Source organism: Chrysoperla carnea, chromosome 3 (genome assembly GCF_905475395.1).
Source record: "Chrysoperla carnea chromosome 3, inChrCarn1.1, whole genome shotgun sequence".
Classification (NCBI taxonomy): Eukaryota; Metazoa; Arthropoda; class Insecta; order Neuroptera; family Chrysopidae; genus Chrysoperla; species Chrysoperla carnea.
Window position 1 is genome coordinate 17,454,404 of NC_058339.1, and position 13,658 is coordinate 17,468,061.

The following is a 13,658-nucleotide window of genomic DNA, read 5'->3' on the forward strand; positions in this document are numbered from 1 at the left end:
TTTTCATTCAAATAATACATAATAGCTAATTAATTTCCTTTCTAATTAAAAATGTTGTGTACTCACAGAGAAAAACAGAAAATCTTTTTAAAAGCAATCGTAAATGTTTTGTATTATGTATATTGTAAAAAATGTTTAAATTGTTTTTCATAATTATAATAGAAAACTTCTTATTAGATCTTTAAAATTAAGTAAAAAATAGAAACAGCATTGTATTAATTAAAATTTATTTAAATGTTAAACTAGAATAAACTTTGAAAACACTTTACCATTTGTTTAATAATAAAATATTCAAATAGTTATTTCTTTACTGTAATGGGAATCGGATGATCGTTTTTTCCGTCAGAAAACATAGAAGAGGCCAGTTTATTGACTATTTTTATATAAAAAATGCGCTGAATACGATCATGACAAACAATTTTTTTATAGAATCATGGTTTAATTGTTAAAAATTATGTTTTTAGCGGAAATTTTCATTATTTTGATGTTTTTGACTCTTTAAGAAAAACGATCCATCGTACAAACAAAAAATTAATAGACAAAAATGTATGTATTTTGACAAAATACGTCGTTTAAGTAATGGCGAATTTTTTAGCTTTAACCGTTCAATTGTTATTAACCCCTTCTGGCCTCTTAAGTTTTCTGGCAAAACGATGATTTTCATTTCATTACAACTAGCCTATATTATATTTGCTGCAATGCAGCTATAAAACAGTTTATTAAAAATTTATTATTGGCCTATTAAAATGGTAATAAATTCGTATTTAATTATATATTATATAAAAACTCATATAACAAATATTTCCATCTGCTACACTGAAATAGTGTAACATAAAAAAATATTAAAAAATTTTAAATAAGAGTACATAAAAAGTAGTTTCCTTGATTTATCTTCTTACTAGCAATCCAGTCCGGCTTCGCACGGGAAAAATTTTGCAGCCCGTAAAATTTTATATATAGTCTTGATTCATTGAGTGTATCAGAATAGGCAGGTGGCCATGAATTGAATTTCTTTCAAAATTTTACAGAAATTTTTAATTTATGGTTCAAAATAGTTTTAGATGGGATTTACATATATCTTTATAAATTATAGCTCATGTGTTGTCTGTCTGATGGGTGAGTTGTTATTGTACAGTTTCATTCAAATTTATTGAGTTGTTTTTGCGTAAAAGCGTAACAAACAAACAGCGTTAGAAACAACGTTACTTTAAGAACCAATCGATAGATTTCATTTTTGTTATCATGGTTAAAGAGAGAATTTTATGCCCTTTCAAATGAGGTATCACAATATAGGGAGTGTTATTTGATATTTCAAAGCTGGGGTGGCTGGGGTGAAAGCATGAAAGCTAAACTTCTCCAGGTGTTTTTTTTTTTAACTTCCCCGTCGATATCTAAATAGACGTGTTTTCATACAAAACAATAATCCAATCAGGTCAAGAGTTTTTAAGAGTGGATACTTTTGAAATGATCACACGGTATATAAAAAAATAAACAACTTTTGTTTGAAACATTTTTTTTTGCTTTACCCGTGAGGATGCAAATTAGGTTAGAACATTTTATAATATGTAATTATATCAGTTGTGTATGTGTGTCGTTTTACACGACTGTGGCTATCTAAGAGTGACTATCTTTCTTTACTTAATGACGTTAAAAAACAAAAGAATGCTTAATCAACACTGTCTATACATGGTATTTCAACAATTAACTCAGTCAATTGTTTGTTTTAGTTGTTTTATATCTCATTTCAATTGCTATAATTTGGTGAAATATTCATTCATTTAAGCCTTTAAGAAATTCATTAACTTTTTTTTCATTAAATATTATCCTTTCTAAAAAGGATGACAGCCAACACCTCGCCCATGCAACGACTTCCACCTCACAGTCACAATATACAGTAAAAGCTCAAGATTGTGGTACAGGTGGTTATATATATATGAAAGAGACCATTATAGAAACAATTATTTGAAATTTAAATCCCAAGTGATATCGTATGGTTCAGGTTAACTTTATGCGAACACTTTACATGTAAAGTTTTTGAATGAAATGGTAAGAAAGAAATTAAATATTTAAGAGAAGAAAAACCTTCTAAAAGCTTCTTAAATTTCTTCGTTTCGTGTAAAATTTTTCAATCGTCCTTTATATAAAATAAACTTTATTTTTTGTTTAAAGTAAATTGTTTTTCATAACTCAATGAATAAATTATAAAATAATAAAATACAAAAAAATAAAAAATAAACATGTTTTTTTTATCTTATTTTTTCGGGTATAAAAACTTTACATTTACCTATCGGGGACATACCTATACATTGACGCAAGCATGTATCAATATTATAAATTTTTTTGTGGATAATAAATGTAATACATAAAATATATATACCACCATTATTAATATAAATTTTTATAATAAGGACACGAATGATCGCACTCGATAAGATATACAAACAGTAAATGAAATTTCCAATTATACGAAGTGTTTACTGAACTATTACCACGTTTCCAAAGTTTCTTTGATAAGCATCTGTGCGCCAGGTTGGCGTCTCTGTAGAGAGCCATCACGGGACGGTTAATGTAATTCTCTGGATCTATTACAGCTAGGTTAATTTTGTTTAGTCATAAAGTTAAAAAATTCGATTTTTTTGATAACACAGGCAAATTTGATCCGATCTTATCGGAATTTTTTTGAAACCCACTAATTTGAGGTCATTCTTTTCAGCTGTGATGTCAATTTTTCACTAGCTATCACTTATGTGCTTAATTCAGGAACTAGGACTCCACATTCTTGAAACCTATTAGAGCTAGGTTAATTTTGATTACAAATTTGAAAAGTATGGCCCAAATTTAGTAAGATTACATACGTGGTTTATCAAAATTGGATAAAATTTGAATGAGATAGAGCAAAATTAAATTTTTTGAATTCTGATGACGTCATAAAGGTTAAAAATTCGATTTTTTTGATAACACAGGCAAATTTGATCCGATCTTAATGGAATTATTTTTTAAACCCACTAATTATGGGTCATTCTTTTCAGCTGTGATGTCAATTTTTCGCTAGCTATCACTTATGTGCTTAATTCCAAAACCATGGCTCCACATTCTTGAAATCTATAGAAGCTAGGTTAATTTTGTTAACAAATTTGAAAATTATGATCCAAATTTAGTAGGATTACATACTTGGTTTATCAAAATTTGATAAAATTTTAATTTAAATAATCAATCAAAATCTATCAAATTTTCAGGAGTTGATTTAAACGTATTTAAACTACAGTTAAACCTGGGTAAGTGGGAACTGGATAAGTGAGAAAACTCTATAAGTGAAAGTAATAGCCAGGACCTGTCATTTTAAGCTCCCAAAACCTCTATTAGCAAGAACCAGAACCTCTGTAAGAGAGAGTCGTTTTTCCTCAGGTACCTCCGAAAGTGAGACTGCTACTTTTCTATACCTCTATAAGCGACAGTCGTGCTTTATTTATTTATATTATTTAGGAGGAACTATATTTTACCATCTTACATATTTACTACATACGTACTTGCTGTGACTTGTTATTGCTGCGTACCTCTATAAGAGAGAAACGTTACCCATGCACCTGCATTAGCGCGAAACTCAGGTTAGTGAGAAACCTCTATAAGCGAGAATGAGATTGTGCTCCTTTGAAGTCTCGCTTATCCAGGTTTGACTGTATATAAAAAAAACGTTTTACTGAAAATATGAAACTTAGATAATATTGATGTTTCATTGAACAATATGTATTTATAATAGTTTGTAAATATTTAATTCAAATATCAGGTGTATCATCATACATACATGAAATGCACTTAATAATATAACTATTTTAGTTACTTTTACTGTACTATAAACTTACTATATATAGTAAGGAAACGATTAAATATTTATCAAACAATTTTTATCTAAAGAGATGTTGTATGCATTAAAACTTTATATGTAACGTATAAAGTTTTTGAATACGAAATTGAGCTATTTTAAAAAGAGACATTACATCAACAGAATTTCAAAATAAATACCAAGAAAGAAATTGTTAAGAATATGTTTGTTTATAAATAAATATCTTTTTCTATTAAACGTTCTATTTAGGCCGATTTTTCGGTTGTAGGTCAGAAGTTGTTTTAATCTTTGGAGGGGGGTACTCACAAAATGGACCTGAAGAGTATACTTCTGAGGAATCCGTCGAATAGAGTTATTAAACAAAAACGGCTGAAATTTTTGTTTTGCTTCCTTGTAAGCTATATAACTCGTAAATCTTGCTTTTAAGAATGCAGGTGCTAAGGAACTTTAAGGAACCAAGCTTTTCTTGCAAATTATTGCAAAAAAATTCGAAAAAATGCCTAAAAACACTATTTTTTTTATTCACTTTATTTATTTGCAAATAATTGTTTATAATAAAATTGATCCCTCCATCTTCTAGCTGAAACTTCAACGATCAAATTTACAATGCATAAGCCTTCGATACAATGCTTAAATCCTTATTTTCTGGGAAAATATTGCTAAAAGTTTTTATGGTTTTCGTAGATAAATAAATAAAAACCAACAGTTTAGCTATTACAGGTGTATTTCCAATATCAAACCAATCAAGCCAACATTCTGAAAGTGAAATAGATTCTTCCATCTATTATATGATTTTGTATTCATGTATATAAAAGGTGTTGCAAAATTAAAGCTCACAATAGAATCGAGGCTAGGTCAGCATTGATTCGTCAATCATTTCTCATTAATAAATCGAGAAGTGGTTTTCCAACCCAATTGCATCGATTAAGTTGTACATTTCTCGATTGTTAATTGAATGAATTTCTTCTCTGAATAATTTTACAGGAATGTGTTCCATGTTCCATAATTAACTCTTTTATTAGCTAGGTATCTTTGTATCTATCTACAGAATTTTCAAACGAAATTGTCATCAACTTCAAAACGTTGGATTGAATTGAAACTTCGCACACTTTTCAAGAACCGATGACAATACATTAATTTAAAACAGATCTGCGCTGACGGATGTCTTTGAAAGTGTCAGGCTCTAATAAAATTTGGTATTGAAGGATACGATATTGAACCCAGCCATATTCTTGATAATATCGTAATAGTTATTAATTTATTAGGAATCCTAGAAATTATTTTACTCTTATTTTTACCCATACGATTGAACTAACAATGCAGTTGAATTCTCTACGGATATTCCTTAAAAAGAAGTCAAATACATGATATTCCCGTATATACTTAAATAAATACTTCTGCGGGAAGAAAATATCTTACGATCAGGAAAAAGATAGACGAATGAAATATTTATGTTACATAGAAAATGTGCCACACCACTAAGAATGCAATCTCACGTTTCAAAACAACACAACCGAGATGCTCACCGACTTATAAAACCAATACAGATATACATTATACATGTAAGTATATATAATATAATTTATTGAAATCTAAGAAAATACTAACGACCATTATTTTATAAAATTTACAGCAAGCATTTCATATTTAATTATATCTGGTTTATTGGTGCCTATGTTCCAAGACTAAAAATAAAGCTTCTAAAAACACTTCAATTTTCAAATATTAACTGTGACCTTAAAATACAACCAAAGGTGAAGTGACATAAGGAGGTTCTTCGCTGTGATGGTCCGTTTTTAAGCATTTTTTGTTGATTGTTTTTGACGAATAATAAAAAAATTGAAATTTATGATTTTTATCATTTATTTTATATTATTTCAAAATTGTGTATAACAATTTTCAAATGAAAATTTTCATTACAAACGAAGTTATACCACTCTTAAAACAGCGTCCTCGAAAAAAAGGACGTTAACTTCCTCCACGGTTTCGAATGATTGGCTTTTTTGTAGTAAAAATCCGGCATTTTAATCCAGAAGTCTAAATACATGAAATGATCTAAAATCAGTTGAAAATATGGATTTTTGGCAGCCGATGAAAAAAATTTCATAATTTCAAATTTTTGTTGCGAAAAAAACAGAAATACTCGAAATTTTTGAATGATTCTGGGTCATTCCATGCGTATACATGTGCTGAGTATAAATTTCAAGTAAATCGGTTCAAGTAAATCGGTTGAACCGTTCTCGAACTATAATGGAGGAAAGTTTGAAAAATACATTTGAGATATTTTTGTACGCAGCATCAATATATTTAATCGTTATAAACTTGGGACTAAACTTAATATACCTTTATACTTTGATATATTTCATATACTTATACCTACATGGTATAATAAAAATATTTTCAAACATGTAATAATAATTATATTTATCGATAAATATTTTTGAATTCGCCATAAGGACGTAACGGTTATTATATCCGATGATATACAATGCGTCATATAAAATGGATCACCAAGTGTAATGTAATTAATAATAAAATATAATGTATGTACACAATACAAATAAAAATCATCAATCATGCTTAATACATAAGAACAAAAAACATAGATAAAGGACCGCGCACATTTAACGTTACACTTGGAGTTTGGTTGAATTTTCATGAAACTGTTGATACAAGAAGACAATGTCATCCTGATCAAAAGTTCAAATGCGCGAAACTTTTTCAAACCATTCGTTTTGGAATTAAAGCTCTTAAAATAGCTTAAGTTTTCTTATAAGTTTTGTAACTTATATATTATTTCTCAAGATTCTTTTTCTGTGGCTTTGCAAGATTTACCTTATTTCTTTATCAAATTCCATGATTAACCTCTCATTCTAAAGCTTACCGTGCTGGCTAAGGGCGAAAACTATAGACCCACTAATATTTATAATTATTATTTACTCATAGAGTTATTTTCAAATAATTTTTATCTTGTTGTATGTTTTTCATTTTTTTGGAATTGGGTTTTTTTTATAGCAAATCGACAACAAGTCACACTGAATATTTTAAAAATAGAAAAAAAAGCACAAAATGATCCTACAAAATGGAACATGTGCATAATCAATCATTCAAACTAGCAGAAAAATCGAAGCAAATCTGAGTAAAAAAAGTAACCGCCAGATTTATAATATAAGAAGATACGATAGAGACATAGTTCGAACAAGGTGTCCCACGACACTTCTCGTTTTTTTTACTTTATATAACGGAGACGTTTTATAGGTATTATCGTGTAAGATTAACCCATAAGTAGGAGACGTTTCTAGGAGACGTTTCTTGCCCTTATATTCGTTATTATTGGACTTATATGTTTAGTAGTAAGTTACATATATTCAACTACAATAATATATACTTATCATTAATTCATACTGAAATCCTAAATTCGGTTATTTTCCGTAAATCAGTTCAGTTTTTTCTATGTAATTTACTAATTTATACAGATATTTATAATTTTAGAACGCAACCATACTAATAAAATAGAATAGAATTATAGAATTATTTATCATAAAATAAAAAGCAGCTAAATTTTAAATATAATATTCACATAAAAATTTAAAACCAAAAATAAGAATTTTCTTAGTTAGTATATAAAACAAGGTATCTTTAATAAAAAACAAGAACATTCATTATGAAGCTTTGTAAGAAATTTCATTTTATCTGTTTACTATATGCAGCTTTAGTTTCATCTAAGACATACAAGTTGCCTATATCTCAGAAAAACCATATTTACAAAAATAAAATTCTTAATTATATTAATACATAATTATATTTAAATTATATAAATTGCGGGTACTTCCTTATTTAAAATAAAAAAGTGTCAATTGTTTTTTAGCTTGTCAGAGGAATATTAATTTTATTATTAAAAAAAGAAGTCTATGCTGCTTAAGTAGCATATTAAATAGTTAAGTAAGTACTTAAATATGTTTATATTATTTAATATTGTGCGATTCTTAGTATAATGGGCCTCTATTATGATTATAATTGTCTTTTTAATTATAATCGATTATTATTAATAGCAAAATTATACAGAAATGTATTCAGTAATCATATAATAAATAAATATTTTTATTTAAAAATATATGTATGTTTTTAAAGACATCAAAAAATTTAACTACTTCTGTTTTGTTAAGCTCAAATTTAACCAAGGCTAAAGTAATACACTTTCAATAAGTTTTCAAAACAATCAAGAGTCAAAACATTATTTTTGTGGCCAATTTTGGCGGATTTATTAATGTTACTTTTATTTGAGTTTTAACATATAAATACATTGCCGAGAAGAAAAACTTAATAATTTTAGATTTTTAATAAGTTATTTACCTTTTATCAATTGCAGTGATCCATTCCGTAGCCATAATTAACAGCCAATTACAAACAACTTATAAAATCAAAAATCAGTTTGTGTTAATTAATAATCACACAACAAAGCACTTTTGAACAAACAAACAAACAAAAAATAAACAAAACTAAAAGAAAAAATTTAAAAAATTTTGTTTAAAACACAATAAACATTGCAAAACTTAAATCTTAAAAAACTGACATTATTTCTTTACACAGTCAATCTGTTTTTACTTCTTTTTTTTTTTGTAATTATATTTTATGCGCCTACATATTTCTTACGTTTTGGGAGACCGGTTCACCTACAAGCGCCGCGAAACTGCAATAATAAAACATTCAACACAGTCTCTTATTTTGTAATTCTCTCTAATCATAGGTACATGTATATAGAGATTGTTATATAGCTTGGTATGCTGCTTATACAATTTACATTGTTAATACATATACATTTTTACTTTGTTGTGTGCGTTTAGCGACAATGTGCGGCAAATGAGTGAACTACCACAACTGATATCAAGGTGCTATATTTACTACGTTTGTAGCATTTATTTGTATAATATATACTAGATACTAGATAGAATACTTGGGATAGTATAGAAATATGGATATAGTAGCCGTATACACAATATATAATACATATAACATGATATATTATGTGAACGAACATGCGCGTATTCACTAGACTTATTTCTTATGTGAAACACACCGATATTTCGAACTGGATGAATTTATTTGGAAAAAAAACCATACACAGGTGTGATAGCTATCGTATAGGTATTCCCGTATTATTGTTTTATTAACTCAACTAATAACGTTATTTATAATTTTGCGCTGATTTGTTTTTAATAACAGAAATATTTTTTCTTCTTGCTGTCGAGTCGCTTCCTCCATATTTTTATTAACAATTCCTTTTCGATTTGTAATGTTCATACCTGTATGATCACCTGTGATGGGTCACATTTTTTATGATACTTAACCGAAATCTGATCTTTAAAAACTCAGCCGACTATAAATTGACAAATAAGGCCGATTCTTAATATTTTGGCTAGCGTCAAGGATGATCGACGAAAATTTTTACATATCCATATACCGATTTTCAAGAAAAATTCGTATTTTTAATTGTTTCATTAATATATAATATCTGGATGACCGAGCTTCGCTCGGTTATTCGCCAATAGATGTCAGCAAGAGTCATATTTTTCACTTTATTAGACTACTCAAACGCCTCCTTTTTGTTATGTTATAATTTGCATTGTATTTCATTAACTACGTTATACACCAATAGATGTCTGATGAATTTTTCATGAAAAGACGGATAAAACAACATTTCTGATAAATGAAACCTAGCTAGATCGACTTATCGACCCAAAAAACCTCTACATACTCATTTTCATGAAAATCGTTGGAGCCATTTCCAAGATCGTTGATATATATATATATATATATATATATATATGTATATATATATATATATATATATATATATATATATATGTATATATATATATATATATATATATATATACAAGAATTGCTCGTTTAAAAATATAAGATTTATATATACTAGCAGATACCCGCCCGCTTTGCTGGGTAATTTCTCCTTTTTAAAGAAAAAGACTATCACGTTATAGTTCTCACTTATCCTCCCTTTTGTTCACAATTTTATGGGGTTTAATTTTTTGGTGGGGAACTCTACATTTTGTGAAAATGAAGTTTTCTATAGGTCCATTAAATTAACCTGATTTTTATACTTTTTGGGTCAAAATTACCCCATCCACCGAGTTTCATCAAATTCCAAAACAAATTTTTTTTTGCGTTTTTCTCGATTTTTGCAAAGGGGTACCCCCCTTAAAAAAATTGCAAAAAATCGAAAAACTTGTTTTATCTCCAATTTCGATAAAACTCAGTATATAAGGTAATTTTGACCCAAAAAGTACAAAAATCGGGTGCATTTGCTGACTGGTCGAATAGTTTTTGAGATACGGACAAAAATTGATCAAAATATTGGGATATCTCAGAAACTCTGCATCCAACCATTAAATTAACCTGATTTTTATACTTTTTTGATCAAAATTAACTTATCCACTGAGTTTCATCAAATTCCAAAATTTTTTCAAAGCGGTCAAACCTACAACACTCATTTTAACTCTTTAAGGGATTAATTGCGAAAATTCTTTCTTAGTGCACACTTACGTAACTTAATTAATTAAGGAACAATTGTACAAATTTTCATTCTTCATCAGTCAGTTTCCATTCTTATAATATACAGATTATTATCTGAGATCACTGTAACTAAAGCAATGGCTTATATGGAGTACTAAATATCGAAAAATTCCAATATCTAATTATATGAATAATAAAATTTCATTTATTTACAGTAATTTATTAAATAAATGAAAATTATAAAATGGAAATGAATTTTATATTTCCATTAAAGTAGTTCATTATATTTGAATTTCTGCCAATATTCAGATAATGAAGCATGCGCATTTAATATATTAAAAGCAGTGGCAAAAATGAAGATGGCCGATGGAACATTAAGTTTGCGGAGAAATAGGCCTGGTACTAAAGCAAAGGTTGATAATTTTTTTAAATATTATTATTATTTATCACAAAGTTTATCCATAAACAATAATAATACTTTGCATGAATTTTATTTATTTATAAAATGTCATAGACAATAACCTATACCAATACTTCTGTCATTGTCTACATTGACAGAAGAATGTAAAATAAAACTTATGCAGAATAAATGTAAAAAGTATTTTTTTTATTCGTTATTCTCTTTACTAGGACTTTAGCCGATGGCCTGATGAACCTTTCGAAGAAATGGACAGCACTCTTGCTGTTCAACAATATATACAGCAAATGATACGTAATGATCCATCAAATATAAATTTTATATTATGCATGCCAGACGCTCAAGATGAAGGTGTTTGGAAATATGAACATTTAAGACAGTTTTGCATGGAGTTAAATGGCTTAGCAGTTAGACTTCAATCAGATTGTCATCCAGATATTTGCACTCAAATGACTGCTACAGAACAGTGGATATTTCTTTGTGCTGCTCATAAAACACCTAAAGAATGTCCAGCTATTGATTATACAAGACATACACTTGATGGTGCCGCATGTCTCCTAAACAGTAATAAATACTTCCCAAGTCGGTGAGTAAAAAACATTTAATTCGATGTTTTCAAAATTTGATTTGCGACCCATTTTATCTTATAAACACATTTTACTTCGTAAATAGGCTAGTTATGAGCACAAACTGCGCTATTTAATTTAAAATTTGTTAAAAAATTGGTTTCCAAATTTAATATTCTGTTCAAATTGTTTAAAGATGTACTTAACTACTGTTTTTGGGGTGCAAAATTTGACAATGAATTATGAACACATGATGTTCATATAGTACTGCTCAAAATAAGCTTATTTAGCTAAACTTGGGTTTGTTGACATTGTTTTATACGGCAAAAAACCCACATAGAAATTAAGTTCATCATCAATCCGTTGGCGTTGAACGTGGGGTTTTTAGATTTCAAACTCCCCGAATTTCTACGTCCGCTAAAGGATTGAAAGTATTGAATTTAGATTCTGTAAATTGTGTACTACAACAATGTAATTTTTGGTCAGAATCGTGGAAATTCGAAAGATTGTGAACAATCAAAATATACTGATCGATTGGAAATTTTATGCTTAGCAACTTTTATTCAAAGTTTCTTTTTCCCTTAAAAGTACAATTTAAAAAACTAACAAAAACACGGGAAATTGTACATTGATAGAGATTTTAAGATAAGAAAAAGTTTATAAATATAAATCTATCGACAATTTAGCGTCTGATAACTTTGGATAGACCTATTTTTTCTCTAAAATCCATGGTTTTCGAAAAATTAGCTGGCATACCCGTTACTTAATATTCGGTACATACGGTTTGTTACAGCTTCTACCATTTTTCCTAATCTAGAAATAATATCCATTTTAAAAATTCATTAATTTTGAAACGCCACTGTTAAAAATTATTGGGATATGAAATTTTTTACGATTGTTTCAATATAATCTAGTTCAGAAAACACAGATTCATTTAACCCATAATTAAAAATCTTTTTTTTAACAAAATATTCATTAATTTTACAGAGTCAGTATTAAAGAATCATCTGTAGCAAAATTGGGATCAGTATGTCGGCGAGTATACAGAATTTTTTCACATGCATACTTTCATCATAGGACTATTTTTGATGATTTCGAAGCTGAAACATATTTATGTCGTCGATTCACACAATTTGTAACAAAGTACAATTTAATGTCTAAAGATAATTTAATTGTACCAATGACTGAGGAGGAAACAGTTGGTGAATCGGATGCGTAGTTAGTAAATAAATTTTCAAAAACTGTTCCAGCAGCCACTCAAAAATAAATTTCTCGTGTATATTATCGTCTATGTCGTTTACTAAAAATATATTTTACTGGGATCGCAACTATCCTAACAAGACACTAATGAACATTCAAATTCAAAATCATCTTTCAAACTACGTAAATTTTTTCCAGTTTATCGTTCAAACAGCTGTTAAATCGTAAAGTACTCAGCAAATAATATGTGTTAAATTTTTTAATTAGAAATTGAGTGTGCGTTGATTAGAAGTAAATCACTGCTGGAAGATACACATTAGTTAAAACTATACCTTAACATGAATTAAACATTACTTAAGACCGTACAATTGATTAGGAGTTTGAGGAGAATTGAAATCTCGTTGAAACCAATTAAAGGATATGTTTCGATATACCCTCTGAATTCAAATTAATTTTAGTAAAAACGAATACTAAACTAACGAAACAAAAATCTAAAAATCTGTTTTTCAAAAATTAATGTTCGAAATTATCGTTAAAAACTCGCGAAAATGGTATTTATTTATGAGGTTCTAAATGATATTAATAGGGAGGGAGCAAAATGGAAAATACTGGCTGCATAGGAATGACAACCAATTATACCTCCATGCCTTAGAATCTACGGCGTAAGGAACTTATCACGTGATTGCAATATTCTAAACTATCCAAAATATCGTAGCCCAGAAAATTGACTTTATTTTAAAAAAAAAATTACATTTAACGTGTAATATTTATGTTTTCATCCTGGATTTGGAGCTTTTTTCCTTAAGCTTACTTGCGTTATAAACAAAAGTCTGTGTAGCAATTAGTTATGGTATTTCGAACTTACTACTTCAAGCTTTCTTAAACATAAAATCTTGTTTACTGTAGGAATGTCGAAAAAATATCAATTTATCAATATATTTGTTTTCGTTTAAATCTATATTGAATTTCAAGCGTTGAAAACATATCAAAATTGATATTTTTTTATTTACTTTGGAATTATATCGATAAATAAAAATTATTTTTTATAAAACTAACTCTAGCATGATATTTAAACACTTTTATTTTATTATGAAAATGA

At 28.1% G+C, this 13,658-nt stretch overlaps 2 protein-coding genes across 2 annotated transcripts in view; one reads left to right on the top strand and one right to left on the bottom strand.

The window, feature by feature from the left end:
- The window catches only part of LOC123296970 (rap guanine nucleotide exchange factor 4), a 252,698-nt gene extending 244,385 nt beyond the window's left edge, over positions 1-8,313 (bottom strand). The window contains exon 1 of the mRNA XM_044878706.1: positions 8,195-8,313. Coding sequence (XP_044734641.1) covers positions 8,195-8,229 — 35 coding nt within the window. The 5' untranslated portion in view covers positions 8,230-8,313. The remainder of the gene's footprint in view (positions 1-8,194) is intronic.
- A 2,415-nt stretch (positions 8,314-10,728) lies between these two features.
- Positions 10,729-13,483, top strand: LOC123296980 (MOB kinase activator-like 4). Its single transcript, XM_044878719.1, has 3 exons — positions 10,729-10,788; positions 11,006-11,379; positions 12,347-13,483. The coding sequence occupies exons 1-3, from the start codon at positions 10,729-10,731 to the stop codon at positions 12,576-12,578; spliced, it is 666 nt and encodes a 221-aa protein (XP_044734654.1). The 3' UTR covers positions 12,579-13,483.
- The last annotated feature ends 175 nt before the right edge of the window (positions 13,484-13,658 follow it).

What these genes read in the sequence shown, in the direction of transcription:
- LOC123296980 (XM_044878719.1), top strand. Translation starts at nt 10,729, where the DNA reads ATGAAGATGGCCGATGGAACATTAAGTTTGCGGAGAAATAGGCCTGGT. An exon ending in GGCCTGGTACTAAAGCAAAG is followed by an intron (nt 10,789 to 11,005) that starts GTTGATAATTTT and finishes TCTCTTTACTAG; the next exon opens with GACTTTAGCCGATGGCCTGA. An exon ending in AATAAATACTTCCCAAGTCG is followed by an intron (nt 11,380 to 12,346) that starts GTGAGTAAAAAA and finishes TTAATTTTACAG; the next exon opens with AGTCAGTATTAAAGAATCAT.